This window comes from Idiotropiscis lumnitzeri, chromosome 19 (assembly GCF_059441095.1).
Source record: "Idiotropiscis lumnitzeri isolate Australia: NSW breed Sydney's pygmy pipehorse chromosome 19, RoL_Ilum_1.0, whole genome shotgun sequence".
Lineage (NCBI taxonomy): Eukaryota > Metazoa > Chordata > Actinopteri > Syngnathiformes > Syngnathidae > Idiotropiscis > Idiotropiscis lumnitzeri.
The window spans coordinates 1,682,122-1,697,993 of NC_142409.1; the positions used below are offsets into that span (position 1 = coordinate 1,682,122).

At 38.5% G+C, this 15,872-nt stretch overlaps 1 protein-coding gene across 1 annotated transcript in view; it reads left to right on the forward strand.

Annotated features, from left to right (window-relative positions):
* Nucleotides 1–6,139: 6,139 nt before the first annotated feature.
* The window catches only part of alg14 (ALG14 UDP-N-acetylglucosaminyltransferase subunit), a 26,204-nt gene continuing 16,471 nt past the window's right edge, over nucleotides 6,140–15,872 (forward strand). The window contains exon 1 of the mRNA XM_088283524.1: nucleotides 6,140–6,337. Within this exon, the coding sequence (XP_088139650.1) occupies nucleotides 6,199–6,337 (139 nt within the window). The 5' untranslated portion in view covers nucleotides 6,140–6,198. The remainder of the gene's footprint in view (nucleotides 6,338–15,872) is intronic.

Genomic DNA, 15,872 nt, shown 5'->3' on the forward strand with positions numbered 1-15,872 from the left:
GGTAGATTATTTCACACATCTGGGATTAGTGTTTTCCTTGAAATAATGGTTGTGCAACCACATTTAAGAACTCCTTCACAACTTCCCCATCACTTGAACGTTTTTTTATGTTTCCCCAAAATCCCCGATACTTTTACTGAATATTCGTTTGCATGCCGCTGGGATGTAAACGTAAATGTAAAAATCTGTTGTACTGCACTCAAAGTTCGATGTTTTTGCGTGCGCTCACCTCAAACGTCAGCGGATAACTGTGCACAAAAGGGCGGTGCTTTGTTTCGTAGTGGCGCTTCGCAATGTTGCGACGGTTTCGGAGCATATGATGCACACTGGTTTTGAATTGGCTGCAGCCAGAACGAAACTACATTTCTCCGTCCATTCATTTAAAACATGACGCATCGACCTCGCTAACTTTTTAGCAAGGCATACTGTCAGCGAGAGGATCTAAGATGGCGGCTTGAAGAGACGGTGAATGTCGAACTCTCAGCATAAAATGGATTTATAAGACATTCCCGGGTAAAACTAAGGTATACAATAGAGCCAGCCCGACGTCAATTGAACCCGATTTGAATTATTGAACCGCTGAAAATGCCAAAGTCGGGGAGAAGAAGTTGGAAAAGCGGGGAATGTGGAGAACAAGCCTCTACTAATGCCAGCGACCACGTCTTTAGCAACGTGATGGACGACGCTGTACATTTGACGAATGATGACTTTCCGCTGCTGCCTGTTACTCCAAGTAAGCCTCCACTTGCCAAGAGACCGATTTTGTCCTACACCCTCGCTCAAGAAAGTGCTCTTTCTTCCGACGATGCTCTCCGCACTTTGGCCAACTTGATTAACTCAAGATGTGATGCTATTGAAAAAATGGTGGAGACTGTTCGCTCAGAAATAAAAGAGATGAATGGAAAAATAACCCTCGTTGAAAAACGTCTTGACAAAAATGAGGAGGCTGTCTTGACATACATGACGCGTGTGGTTGACTTGGATAGCTACGGGCGACGTTGGAACTTGAGGCTACACGGACTACCAGAAGCAGAGAAGGAAGATGTACGCGCAGAGGTTATCGCTGTTTGCCAACACGTACTACCAGCTGAAAAAGAGAAGTTTCCCGATGTTGTTGATGTGACTCATCGAGCAGGAAGAAAATTTCAAGACAATGCAAAGCCTCGCAATATCATCATCAAGTTCATCTCTCGTCGGATCAAAGAGGAACTCTGGAAAGCGGCAAAGAACAATGCATTTCTTCAGGCAAAGGGACTGCGCTTCACTGAGGACCTGACAAAGGAGGACCGCGATAATAGACAACGACTGTGGCCCAGAATTAAAAAGGCTCGAGAAGAGGGCAAGAGATGGCCTACTTTGTGGGTGGAAAAGGATACATCAATGGCTCAGAAATTCGCATATAGAAGTGTTAGGTGATTGTTTCCTCAAAAGAAGAGACCTGGACTCTCTCAGGTGTATTGCAGTACTTTTCTATTTTTTCTCAATCTTTTTGGGATCAAGTTTGAGTTGAAACCATGCTCCTAACCATTCTTATTTTCTTGAAATACTCTTCTAACTCAGGGTTCATTTAAAAAAAAAAGAAAAAAAGGGACTGTTCTTTTGGTATTATTAAACGGTTACATACTTTGTGTTTATAGCAACGCTATATTTATTTAATATGTAGCTATTATTACCTGGTCTTTATGACATGTTTACAAGTGCTGATCTCGACAATATACTTAATCTATCTTCAGGTTTACTTAAAGGTTTATCTTTAGCTCTAATTGTTTTCAACTGTTTGTTTAATGTTATTGAATCTTTCTTTTCTTTCTCTAAATGCTAGGGGTTTACGAAATTCTACAAAACGCAAAGCCTTGTTTCTTTTTGCCAAACAATTCAAAACAGACCTGGTCTATTTACAAGAAACTCACTCAGTCACAAATGATAAAAAATTCTGGAAATCACAATGGGGCAATAGTATGTGGCTTGCTCATGGCACTGAACATTCTGCCAGAGTTGCTACCTTAAAGAACAGATTTAATGGGGAATTTTTGCTCACTGAATATGATCCAGCTGGTCACTGGGTTTGCCAAGCTATCCAAGTTAATGATCAAGTATACATAATAAGTAATATATATGGTTATAATAAAAAAACGGAAAATGATAATCTTATTAGGTCAATTGATGATTTATTGATTAACTGGTTAACTAAATTTCCTAATGCTGTGTTACTTATAGGGGGTGATTTTAATGTTATATTAGATAATAACATGGATAAATGGCCGCCTAGCTCGTCTAATAGGACAAACTCTAACTTAATTTCCTTTATGGATAAATTTGACCTTGATGATATATGGAGAGTAAAATATCCCATGAACAAAACATTTACATGGAGTAATAAAACAAGATCGAGCCAATCAAGAATTGACTTTTGGCTAATATCAAAGAGTGTTAATAAAAACAATATTGAGGTGGGCATACATCCTACCCCTCTCACAGATCATAAGGCAATATACATTAAGATTAACTTGTCGACATCTCAACTTGGTAATGCATGCTCTGCATATTGGAAACTTAATAGCTCATTACTCACAGATGATATTGTTAAAAAGGAGGTAAAAAAATTAATTTCTCACTTCATGTCTAAAGCTATAAATGAAAAACAATTCTGCACTAACTGGGAACTTTTGAAATTTGAACTTGGTAAGTTTTTCAGGAAATTTAGTTGTGAGTTGGCTAAATCCAGAAGGGGTGAAGAATCGAATGTGATATCAAGGATCACCTGCTTATCCTCCAAACCCTTTGATAATTTAACAGCGGCAGAAAAAGTGGAACTATCTACTCTGCAAACGAAATGAGATGAACTTTACGTTCAAAAAGCTAAAGGAGCATATATTAGGTCCAGAACAAGATGGCTGGAGGAAGGGGAACAGAACTCGCATTACTTTTTTAATTTAGAAAAACGTCATGCCAATATTAATAAAATTAGTAAATTAAATGTTGATGGAACACTTACAGAGAATCACAATCTTATAGCGAAATACTGTTGCCGTTTTTATACAAATTTATACAGTTCTAAATTTTGTCAGGCGTCAACCGAGGCCCTTCTGAATCCTTTAATTGTTAAAACAATTACGGAAGCTGATATGGACCTTTGTGATAAACCTATTACACCAGAAGAAGTAAAAGAAGCTATTACTCTCCTAAAGAATAACAAATCTCCAGGTAGTGATGGATTAGTTTCAGAACTGTACAAATCCTTTGAATCTGAGCTGACTCCATTCCTTTTTGAAGTTTATGTAGAAAGTCTAAAAAGAGGAACACTTCCTATAACAATGACTCAAGGATTAACGACATTAATTCCCAAACCAAACAAAGATAATACTCTGATCAATAATTGGCGTCCGATTTCGTTGCTTAATAACGATTACAAAATCTTTGCTCTGATATTTGCCAGAAGACTGAAAAGAACTTTGAACTTTCTTATTGATGAGACTCAGTCAGGATTTATGCCCAAACGACACATAACAAACAACATAAGACTAGTTATGGACATACTAGATTACTCTGATATTTTGGACCTTAATGGCTTTATTTTATTTCTTGACTTTTATAAAGCCTTCGATACAGTTGAACATCAGTTCATAATTCATTCATTAATTAAATTTGGCTTTGGTAATTATTTTTGCTCAGCTATGAAAACTCTCTATGAAAACAGTAATAGCTCCATTAAACTATCAGGTGGCACGTCCCCTCGATTTAAAATCTCTAGAGGTATACGGCAGGGCTGTCCTGCCTCCCCATATCTGTTTTTAATCATGGCACAAATGATGGCTTATCATATCCAAAGTAGTGCTGTTGAAGGCATTTCTCTCCTCGGCAAAGAATTAATACTGACACAACTAGCAGACGATTCAACACTTTTTTTGAAAAATGAAAACCAAATTCCTATTGCTATCAAAACAATCCGGGAATTCTCAAGGGCCTCCGGTTTATGCCTGAGCATTAAAAAATGTGAACTTATTGCTATTAAAAACTGTGATAATTCTGAGCTGCATAACATTCCCATAAGAAATGAAGTGAGATATTTAGGTATCTTGATAACGAAAGATAAAAAAATGAGATGCGCTACAAATTTCTCTCCAATTATTAAAAGTACCCATAACAAATTAAACCAATGGCTTCTTCGTGATCTGTCGTTGAGAGGTAGGATCTTGCTTGCCAAGGCAGAAGGACTCTCTCGTCTTATATATGCGGCTATGGCATTACATGTTAATAAGGAGATCCTTAAAGACATTGACAGAATACTATATAACTTTATTTGGAAAAACAGACATCATCATCTAAAAAAGACTGTCGTTATGAATTCTTATGAAACTGGTGGCCTTAACTTTTTGGATTTTCTTACACTGAATAATACTTTTAAGATCAATTGGATCAAGCAAATGTATCAAAACCCCGACTCAATATGGAATCTTATTCCTCTCCGTATGTTATCAAAACTGGGTGGTATTGAGTTATTTCTTGTCAGCAATTATAACATTGATAAAATCCCTGTTAAGTTGTCAGCTTTTCACCGCCAGGCATTTCTTTCTTGGTCACTTGTCTACAAACACAATTTTTCACCGCATAAGTATTTGATATGGAATAACAAGGACATTCTTTATAAACATAAGTCACTCTTTCTGGAGTACTGGTTCCAAAACAAAATCATCTGGGTCGATCAGCTGTTTTATAATGAAGGACTTCTGTTTACATATGAGGAATTTCTTAGGAAATATCGTATACCTGTGACACCTGGTGATTTTGCCAAAGTCTTTGGAGCCATCCCCACTGGTGTTTGCATGCTTTTCAAAGGTCAGAAGCGTTTGGATTATTACAAAACCGATTATCTCTCCCCAACTACCATAACCGCGGGGAAGGTGTGTTTACTTAGCGGCTCCATTAATAACAATAGGCTCATAAGGAACATGCTCCAGAAAGACGTTACAACATTACCCTATGTTATCCCACACTGGAATATGTTTGTTAATGATATACCGTGGAAAAAAGTCTGGCTCCAATCAAGCAAATATCTAATCACAAACAAAATTAAAGAAATATCTTTTAAATTGATACATAAATTCTACCCATCCAAAATGTATATAAACAAACTATTTAAGATCGGTATTAACACGGACTGTAGTTTTTGTAACAAGTGCCCTGAATCTGTTATTCATTTATTTTGGTATTGCCCTTATGTTCATTTGTTATGGCAGAAATTATGTGATTTTATACATAATAATATTGAAAGTGATATAAGAATTGCTTGGAAAAATGTATTGTTTGGTTTCTTTGAAGATAACATGGACAAAAGAGATGTATATTATTTGATAAATCTTTTGATTATAATGGTAAAATACCATATTCACTCCTGTAAATTTCGTGGAAAGAAACCATGCTTTATTGTTTTTTACAACGATTTTCAACAGTACATCCATTCCATCAAATATTCTTTTAAACAAAAGGCTCATAAAACAATAGAGATCTGCAAAAACTTGAAGGTGTTTATATAGTCCTATTTTTTCTGCCCCATGCAAGTTGTTCCCTAATATCTTTATTTATTCTTTATTTATTTATTTATTTTATTTGTTTCTATTTCTCCGTTAATCTATCTGTATTTTTACTTAATAGTTATATTATTCTTTTCCACTATATTCATGATTGTTTTCTTGTCCAATTGTTCGATTTACTATTTTGACTTTTACATTTGTCTAATTGTTGTATTTTCTGCAGTTTGCAATAAAAAAAAAAATAAAATAAAAAAAAAGGCATACTGTCAGCAACACTCTTTTCCGGTCTGCTGCGCAATTGGCAGTGGATCGTAAACAAAAGATTTGATTGGCTCAAATCAGTGACGCCTTTTCCGTATTAACTAGAATTTGCAGCGCCAACGTTTGCGAATGCGCCCTGAAAAAAAATCATCATAGATTGGCCATGGGTCCGGTCCGAACCATCCCGCGATCCGGGTCTGCCATTTGGTGATGCCTGGCCTATGGTTATCCGCTCGACAGTCAAAAGAAAGCACATCCTCTAAAACAGTGTTTTTGTCCCTTATGTTGAGTCCCACGTGAGTTGCTATACGCACCAATACAGTAGGGGGCGTAGTCATTCAAAGTTGACCTGTGATTCAACTTCCGCCAATGACGGAAGTAGTGTTTTGGCGAGTTGATATCTGTCATGTCTGTATCATTAGGAAGCTCTTTAATTTTAGTAGCATGCATGATATTTGTAATACGTTTATTCATAGTTGTCAGAAATCGTCAATACTGTAAACCTGGTAACGGTCGGATAACGCTCCTTGTCGTCGCAGGATCAGGTAAAAGTGTTACGTGACATTTTACGCTTGAGGTTGTATGGCACCTGTCGCGTTGTGGTCTGTTGTGGGTTCTTGGACGTTTTATGCTTGGAAATGTCCCACGTTATAATTCAGCAACTTGTCAATCAATTGACGACCGCCCGAATCGGGGTTGTTGTTCTTAATCCAACCAACACAGAGTAACTGATATCATGTGCCTGTATTCATGGCTGTCTCGCTGCACCTAGGAAACTTATAAATGCAATTAAGAAACTATATATTTTCGTCACTATCGAGACATGCTAAATCGTGTTAGAACAAAAGCTATTAATAGCAATAATTTGCCATTAAAACAAAGCTGACAACGTAGTACTGTATACGTGTAGTAGTGCTGAAAATGAAAAACCCACAATTATCCAGCGAGTTGAGGCATATTAGTCAGAATTAAACATTTATGAGCCAAACAAAAGGGTGTATTTGCCCTTAAATTAGTTGTCAGGCATTCTGGAGTGGAATTGTGCTCCCCTGTGTTGCACGATGGGTCTTTCAACAGGCAAAAGACACAAACACACAGCTCATAAACACACGGGAATGGCGAAGAACAAAACATCTGACTTTTCTGGAAAAAAAAAAGAAAAAGTTCTATTAGAAATCTGTGAGCTAGCTAAACCATACAGCACGAAGAAGACTGTGGACAGAATTATTTTTATTCAATCAAATAAAAAATACATTTGAAATAAAATAGACAAATTGCAAACAAAAATAACAGATTTAAAAAAAAATACTTGGAAACCAAAGCAATAATATGCCAACCTTTTTTTTTTGTAGAAAAAGATTTGGAAAGCAAGGCAATATTATGCCAAACATTTTTTTAAGTGCTGGTTTCATTTACTATGGTGGCCGAAAATGGTCACAATTGCAAAAGAAAAAAACACTACAACATTGAAATACACACTATTATAAATCCACAACAGAAATACAAAAGCTACAACACAACGAAATTTGTATCGCAAGAGCCACTACGCAACGGAAGTGAGCGAAACTCTCGCAGGAGGGGAAAAGATGCAAAATTGGAATTGTAATAAAAAATAAAATTATTTTATTAGTGGAGCTTTTTTTCAAATTATTTATTTGCGATGTTCTCGTGCTTTGTCCGCGTGTACGACGGACGAGCTCGACATGTACGAGAGGACAGCTGTCACTCGCTTGCCAGGCACTGATTAGCTAATGTTGAGTTAATGTTGAGATAAAACAAGGCTGATGTGGCAAATTGTGGTTTTGATAATCGAAGTTGGAAAAATAGGCTGAAGAATAATTTATTTTCATTGTGCTTTTTGAAGTATTGTAGTGTCTTCACAAGATACGACGTCAGACGTTTTACAACACGGCTACTGTGGTCCGGAGCAGACGCCAACCCGAATAACCGGTTCCATCATCATTACACTCGGATCTCCCTTCCTCTCGTCTCCGTCTGCTTCTTTCCTTCTTGCACAACCCTCCCGTCCAATTCGTTGCAGTATTCTTAATATTCCCTGGATAATAATATTGCATGGACATAAAGCTTACGTTACAATTGTTAAAGTCCAACATTACTCTTCCGTCTTTCCGTCTTTTTCCATCCCGCAAGAGTTTCGCTCACTTCGTTACCTCTGCACTTACGTTACCTCAGCACTTCCGTTGTGTTGTAGCTTTTGCAATAGTGCTGCGGTTCAAATGTTGTGTTGTAGCTTTTGCATTTCCGTTGTAGTTTTGCAATAGCGTGTATTTAATCTTGTTGTGTTTTGGCTTTTGCAATTGTTGTGACCTTTCTCGGCCACCGTTATTTCCAAGTAAAACAGATGTTCTCATGAAACTGTACATTTTGTTTGCAAATATTCTGAAGTTTTGGGTACTAGTAGGTATGCATGATAAGTATCGGACTAATTTTGGGTGTGGTGAATGACGTTAAATTCGTTGGTCCGATATTAAGAAAACTGGACCAATAACAAGAGCCACCTCAATTACACCAATTGGACTGATTACTATACTGTCCCATGAGAACAGAGAGCCAAGCCTCTGCTGCATGATCCATCCATCCATTATCTGTGATTTCGAGTGTCCAATCAACCTGCCATGCATGTTTTTGGAATGTGGGAGGGAACTGGAGTACCCGGAGGAAACCCACGCAGGCACGGGGAGAACATGTAAACTCTACACAGGAAGGCCGGAGACGGAATCGAACCCTCGACCTCTGCACTGTGAGGCCATCGTGCTATCCAGTCCACCATGCCGCAGAATAATATATATAAACAACCATCCATTATCTGTATCGCTTCTCCTCACTAGGGTCGCGGGCGGTGCTGAAGCCTACCCCAGCTATCTTCTGACAGTAGGCGGGGGCCACCCTGAACTGGTTGCCAGCCAGGGCACACAGACGAACAACTATGAGGCGCCGTTCGGGACATAATTCAGGAATAGCGCGCACACTTATTACTGAAATGCTCTCATACACATAGGTGAAATGTTGTCACTCATACACACTAGTGAAATGTGCTCATACACACTACTGAAATGCACTCATACACACTAGTGAAATGCGCTCATACACATGGGTGAAAATGTTGTCGCTCATACACGTTAGTGAAATGCGCACATACACATGACTGAAATGCACTCATACACACAGGTGAAAATGTTGTCGCTCATACACATAGGTGAAATGCGCTCATATAGGTAAAATGCGCCCATACACAATGGTGAAATGCGTTCATACACGTAGGTGAAATGTTATCACACACAAAGGTGAAATGCGCTCATACACACCACTGAAATGTGTTTATACACACTGGTGAAATGCGCTCATACATGTAGGTGAAACGTTCTCACACACATAAGTGAAATGCGCTCATACACGTAAGAGAAACGTTCTCACACACATAGGTGAAATGCGCTCATACCTATAGGGGAAATGCGCTCATACAAACACCCACACTGTCTAAAACAAACACTACGACAAGCTCGCTTATCGATCCAACCATTTAAAAAAAAAATTATTTAACATTTAATGGATGGGCGCCAGCGGCACCGTGGCCGACTGGTTAGCACGATGGCCTCACAGTGAGAGACAGCATCGGGCGTGGAGTTTGCATGTTCTCCCCGTGCTTGCGTGGGTTTTCTCCGGGTACTCCGGTTTCCTCCCACATTCCAAAAACATGCATGGCAGGCCGATTGAACACTCTAAATTGTCCCTAGGTATGAGTGTGAGTGCGGATGGTTGTTCGTCTCTGTGTGCCCTGCGATTGGCTGGCAACCAGTTCAGGGTGTCCCCCGCCTACTGCCCGAAGATGGCTGGGATAGGCTCCAGCACACCCCACGGCCCTCGTGAGGAGAAGCGGTACAGAAGATGGATGGATGGATGGGCGCCACGGTGAGCGACTGGTTAGCACGTCTGCCTCACAGTGCAGAGGTCCTGGATTCCAATCCGGGCTCTGGCCTTCCATGTGGAGTTTGCATGTTCTCCCATGCCTACATGGGTTCTCTCCAGGGCCTCTGGTTTCCTCCCACAGTCCAAAAACACGCATGGCAGGTTAATTGAACACGCTACATAGTACCTATATGTGTGATTGTGAGTGAGAATGTCGATTTCTCTCTGTGTCCATTGAACAACTGGCTGGCAACCAGTTCAAGGTGTACCCTACCTACTGCTTGGAGACTGCTGGGATATGCTCCAGCACATCCGTGACCCCTGTGAGGATAATCAGCTCAGATATTGGTTGGACATCATGAATGTAATATACAAATGAAATTCATGCTTGGGGAGAGTCAAGTGAAAGTTATACTAGTTCAATTTACACTTTATTTATACAAGATATATGGGATTCAATACAAGCAGATATAGTTTCAATTGCTATTTGTATATCGATGTATGATAGGAAAAATACAGTTCTTGAAAACGTTAGTATTGCAAACAATGGCTTCCTTCCCACGAATGTGCATATCCAGTGTACACGGAATAACACAGAACTCGAGATAAGACCACGGAACTAAGTCAAGTGGGCTGTGACCATAAATTAACACATCAGAGGATGCAAGTGTTTTAGGGGCGATATGTAATCAATATAACATAACAAAATTTGAACAGTCAAAGAAAATAAAACATGCCCTTAAAAAAACTAAACAAGTTGCGAACTCTTGTGAGTCTAAAGTGTTAATGTCCAATTGGTGATCACTTTTTTCCCACATAAAACCACAAGATGTTTCTTTTTCAAAAGTGTGTGCCGATCCTGCTTGTTGGAAGTGTCCTTCCACACCGGAGAGAGGTGCTTTGTTCTTCACGCTGGGAGGCTCGCCATCAATGCACAGGAATCTTCAACGAAGTTTTAATGCTTCCATAAGATATGGCAGGTTAATTTTTTTCATTTTTCAAACAGTTTTTTTTTCCATCTCATTTAGATAAAGCTATATTTGTCTGCAAAAAAATCGATGAAGAACCATTTCAGATAATACAATATTACACAATTTTACTTTGCAATTTAATTTAATAAAACATTGACAATTATCTTTTCAAACACCGTGTATGATTCACTTTTCATTTGTTATTCAACAAGCAAAACAGTGGTTGATCAAAATAGTGCCAACTAAATGACATCTTATATGCATCTGACTGCAATAGTAACTCATATTCAAATTTACAATTACAGGTAATTGAAATGACAACTGGTAACCTCGATTCCACTGCATTTCAGTCAGAATACCTCAAACATCATGAAAAGCAAAACATTGTGTATTATTTCTCATTCTAAACATCTAAAGAAATACGCTATAATGGCCTGGCGACATTAGCATAGTTTATAGCATATAGCATATCTTAGCTCGTCTGCATCAAGTGAGTTATGCGCTTTCCGACGCCGATAAAGTGCAAAATACGGCTCCCCCGTCTCACGGTCACTTCTCTGCACCCTTACAGCCGTCCACGTTGCTACAGCATGGAGATTCCCTGTTTTTAAAATTTTTTTACATTATTATTATGCGCTTTTACAACGATTTCATGATTTTCTTCTCTTCCCTGGCTCCCGTCTTTGCCTGTCAATCACATGACGATATAGGCGCTACTTAGTTTGAAGTCGACATGCTTTGACACTGTTTTGAAACAATTCTGATACTGCTTATGATCAATTACAGCATCAATAAGAGTGACTAGTAGCGAGACTGATACCCAATCGCCAGGCTACAATGGGTTAAGTTGTCTGTTATATCCAATCAGACAAGCGTGAGCCCTTGAGTAGACACTGCTTATAATCAATTACAGTATCAAATAATATAATAGTCACAACTCATGATCAATTGCTATGACTTATTATTAACTTCAGGATCGCGGATCGTCGGCAACTTACATGGACAACAAACACTTCACTGCGTTAAACAAGCGGCACATTTTATTTAACCCATAGTATAAAGTGTTCAAGCAAGCAAGCAAGCAACAATTGTATTTCAGCTCATAGATTACATGCAATACATAAATCTCATTACCGTGTGCTGGAAGGACGGAGAGCCCCGGCGTCCTCAGTAATGCGAGCAAAAAATACGATGCTGGGCGTCCGCGCGTAGAACCCTCAGCCGACTCTACTTACGTTTTGCCTCCGTCACATTCTTATAGCCAATATCGCACCCCATCCTCTCCCGTTCGAGTGCGCTTTGATGGTTCGCATGGCCCTTCGCACAACTTTGGCCTTTGCCAATCCTCACTCCCTTTTCGTTATCGGCTGTACCTTTTCGCATGAGTCAGACATTCCTGGTGCTTAGGCCCTGTACGAATTCTCTCCAATTATTCCCGTTCTCATAACACATAGATACAGCCTGTGCAAATTCTCATAACACATAGATGCAGCCTGTGCAAATTCTCACAACACATAGACACAGCCTGTGCAAATTCTCATAACACATAAACACAGACACCTACTAACGCGTGTATATAGGTATAAAATGGTTATTATGCAGCATTTATGTGGTAAAACAACATTAATAAACCATATTTCACTTCAGACACACTTCCACGAAAAAAGCTCTCATACACACACTGAAAATGGTCTCAAACATATTACTGAAAATGTTACATATATGCTACATATTTTTTCAAATATTTTTAAATGTGATTAAAAAAAGAATCATTTTTTTTTCAAAATATGATAAAAATATGTTTTATTTTCAAAAATATCAAAAATATGTTGTGTATGAATTATTTTTATCACATTCATATTTTTTAAAAATTGTTTAAATCCATACATTTTTTAAAATTAATTCATAAATTTTTTTCATATTTCTCCAAAAATAAAAATTCATACCCGCAACGCGTTTTTCATAATTTTTAATGTGATATGTGAAAGTGTGTATGAAAGCTTTTCAGTAATATGTATGAGACCATTTTCAGTTGTGTGTATGAGAGCTTTCTTCATGGAAGTGCGTCAAAGGATTCCAGTGGATTGTATACGCACATTTCAACATGTCGTGTGAGTGTGTTTCACTTGACTGTTTCACCATGGTGCGTGAGAGCTATTTATATATGACATCATCGGAACTCCTTTCCTTAGTCTTTCAAAGTAAAACATGTCCGCTGCCCAAAAGTCATGAAGTGGCCGAACTCAAGCAATGCCATAACTTGGTGACATACTGCATAGAATATAAATATTATAATAATCCATATTTGTGTTGATTATTCTCTTAAAATAACAATTTTGCTCATTTAGTTAATATGTTTTGCTTTAATTTTGGAAGTTGGATTTATGTGTCGGTTAAGACATTCTGGTCAGCCAATAGAAAGTCGTCTAGTCTCCGGGAGTCAACTGACGATTGAGGATGGGCACGCTTTTTTTAATCTAGTCTGATTTTTTTAATGCTTTAGTTAGCAAATCGCTCATATGACAGAAGTAATTACCAAAGAAGTCATGTCAGAATAATGCAAATTCTGAGGTCGACTTCAAACTGTAAGTCCCGCTTATATCGTCATGTGATTGACAGGCGAAGACGGGAGCCAGGGAAGAGAAGAAAATCTGTTGTTGTAAAAGCGCGTAATAATAATGTAAAAAAAACAAAAACAAGGAATCTCCATGCTGTAGCAACGTGGGCGGCTGTAGGGGTGCGGATAAGTGACCGTGAGACGGGGAGAGTCGTATTTTGAACAGTATCGGCGTTGGTAAGCACGTAACTCACTTGATGCAGACGAGCTAAGCTATGCTATATGCTATAGTATGCTAATGTCGCCAGGCCATTATAGAGAATTTCTTTTATAATGTTTGAGGTATTCCGACTGAAATGCAGTGGATTTGAGGTTCCTAGTAGTCATTTGCATTACCTGTAATTGTAAATTTGAATTTGAGTTACTATTGCAGTCAGATGCATATCAGATGTCATTTAATTGGCACTATTTTGATCACTGTTTTGCTTGTTGAATAACAAATGAAAAGTGAGACATACATGGTGTTTGAAAAGACAATTGTCAATGTTTTATTAAATGAAATTGCAACCTAAAATTGTGTAATATTGTATTATCTTAAATGGTTCTAGATCGATTTTTTTTGTAGACAAATACAGCTTTTTCTAAAGAAATGAGACGAAAAACAAACGTCTTGGTAAAAATAAATAAATATTAATAATAATAAACAGGTCATGTCTTAATGAAGCATTTAAACTTCATTGAAGATTCCTGTGCATTGATGGCGAGCCTCCTAGCGTAAAGAACTAAGCACCATGGTCATTGAGGAAACTCTACGGCAGGCATCACCAAATGGCGGACCGCGGGATGGTTCGGACTGGACCCATGGCCAATCTATGATGATTTTTTTTTCAGAACGCATTTGCAAACGTTGGCGCTGCAATTCTAGTAAATACGGAAAAGGCGTCACTGATTTGAGCCAATCAAATCTTTTGTATACGATCCACTGCCAATTGCGCAGCAGACCGGAAGAGAGTGCTGCTGACTTGCTAAAAAGTTAGCGAGGTCGATGCGTCTTGTTTTAAATGAATGGACGGAGAAATTTAGTTTCGTTCTGGCTGCAGCCAATTCAAAACCAGTGTGCATCATATGCTCCGAAACCGTCGCAACATTGCGAAGCGCCACTACGAAACAAAGCACCGCCCTTTTTTGCAAATTTATCCGCTGAAGTTTGAAGTGAGCGCACGCAAAAACATCGAACTTCGAGTGCAGTACAACAGATTTTTACATTTTCGTTTACATCCCAGCGGCATGTAAACGAATGTTCAGTAAAAGTATCATGGATTTTGGGGAAACATAAAAAACGTTCAAGTGATGGGGAAGTTGTGAAGGAGTGCTTAATTGTGGTTGCACAAACATTATTTAAAAGAAAACACAAAGCCCAGAAGTGTGAAATAATCTACCAAATCCCAATGGCCCTGACTTCGTTCCAACACAGATTTAAGTCACTGGCTGGGCAGTCACAAACTCCTTTTTCTCATTAAGAGAAGTTAAAAAAATATTCAAAAGAAAAAGTGGTGTCAAACCTCATTTTGAATTAGTTTTTATGAGGACAACCATTTTTATTGATTGTGTACTGAACATGTTGACCTGGTTTACTTGGATTATTAGGCTTTCCGTTTTTTTTAGGCTGATAACTCTTTGATTTAAAAAAAAAAAAAAAAGGTAAAAGATGTTCACTCAATGCTTAGCACTTGATATAGTTCTGCAGGAGATATTTTACTGTTTTTTCTGGAAGTGGCACCCTTAAATTCCTGGAGCCACATTTTCTTGAATGTGAAATAAACGCCTTATATTTGTTTGACTGGCAAAGGTGTTTAATGGAAACATTGCTAAATATTTAGTATATAAGTGCGCTCTGTTGAAAATGACTAAATATTGAAACTATATAAAAATGTGAACATAGGCTAGACATTTCGGGAAGTTGGACTTTGGTTCGGACCTTTCAATTGGAAGAAATATTCGTCGTGGACCTCTGTGACTTTTAATTGACTACCTCTGCTCTACGGTGTGGTCGGTGAGTTTTTTTGGGAATGTGGGAGGAAACCCCGGAGAGGACCCATGCAGGCATGGGAGAATATGCAAACGCCACATAGAAGGCCAGAGCCCGGAGTGGAATCCTGGATCTCTGCACTTTAAGGCAGACATGCTAACCAGTTGATCACCGTGGCGCCCATCCTTTAAATGTTAAATAAATTATTATTTTTTTAATTGTTGGCTTGTTAAGCGAAACGTAGTGTTTATATTTGTATGAGCGCATTTCACTAGTATGAGCGCATTTCAGTCGTGTATGAACGCATTCAGTAGTGTGTATGAGCGCATTTCACGAGTGTGTATGAGTGCATTTCACCTACGTGTGTGAGAATGTTTCACCTCCGTGTATGAGCGCATTTCACTAGTATATATGAGCGCATTTCAGTAATATGTATGAGGGCATTTCAGTAGCGTGTATGAGCGCATTTCACTAGTGTGTATGAGCGACAACATTTTCACCCATATTTATGAGCGCATTTCACTAGTGTGTATGAGTGCATTTCAGTTGTGTGTATGAGCGCATTTTACCTACGTGTATGAGCCCATTTCACTAGT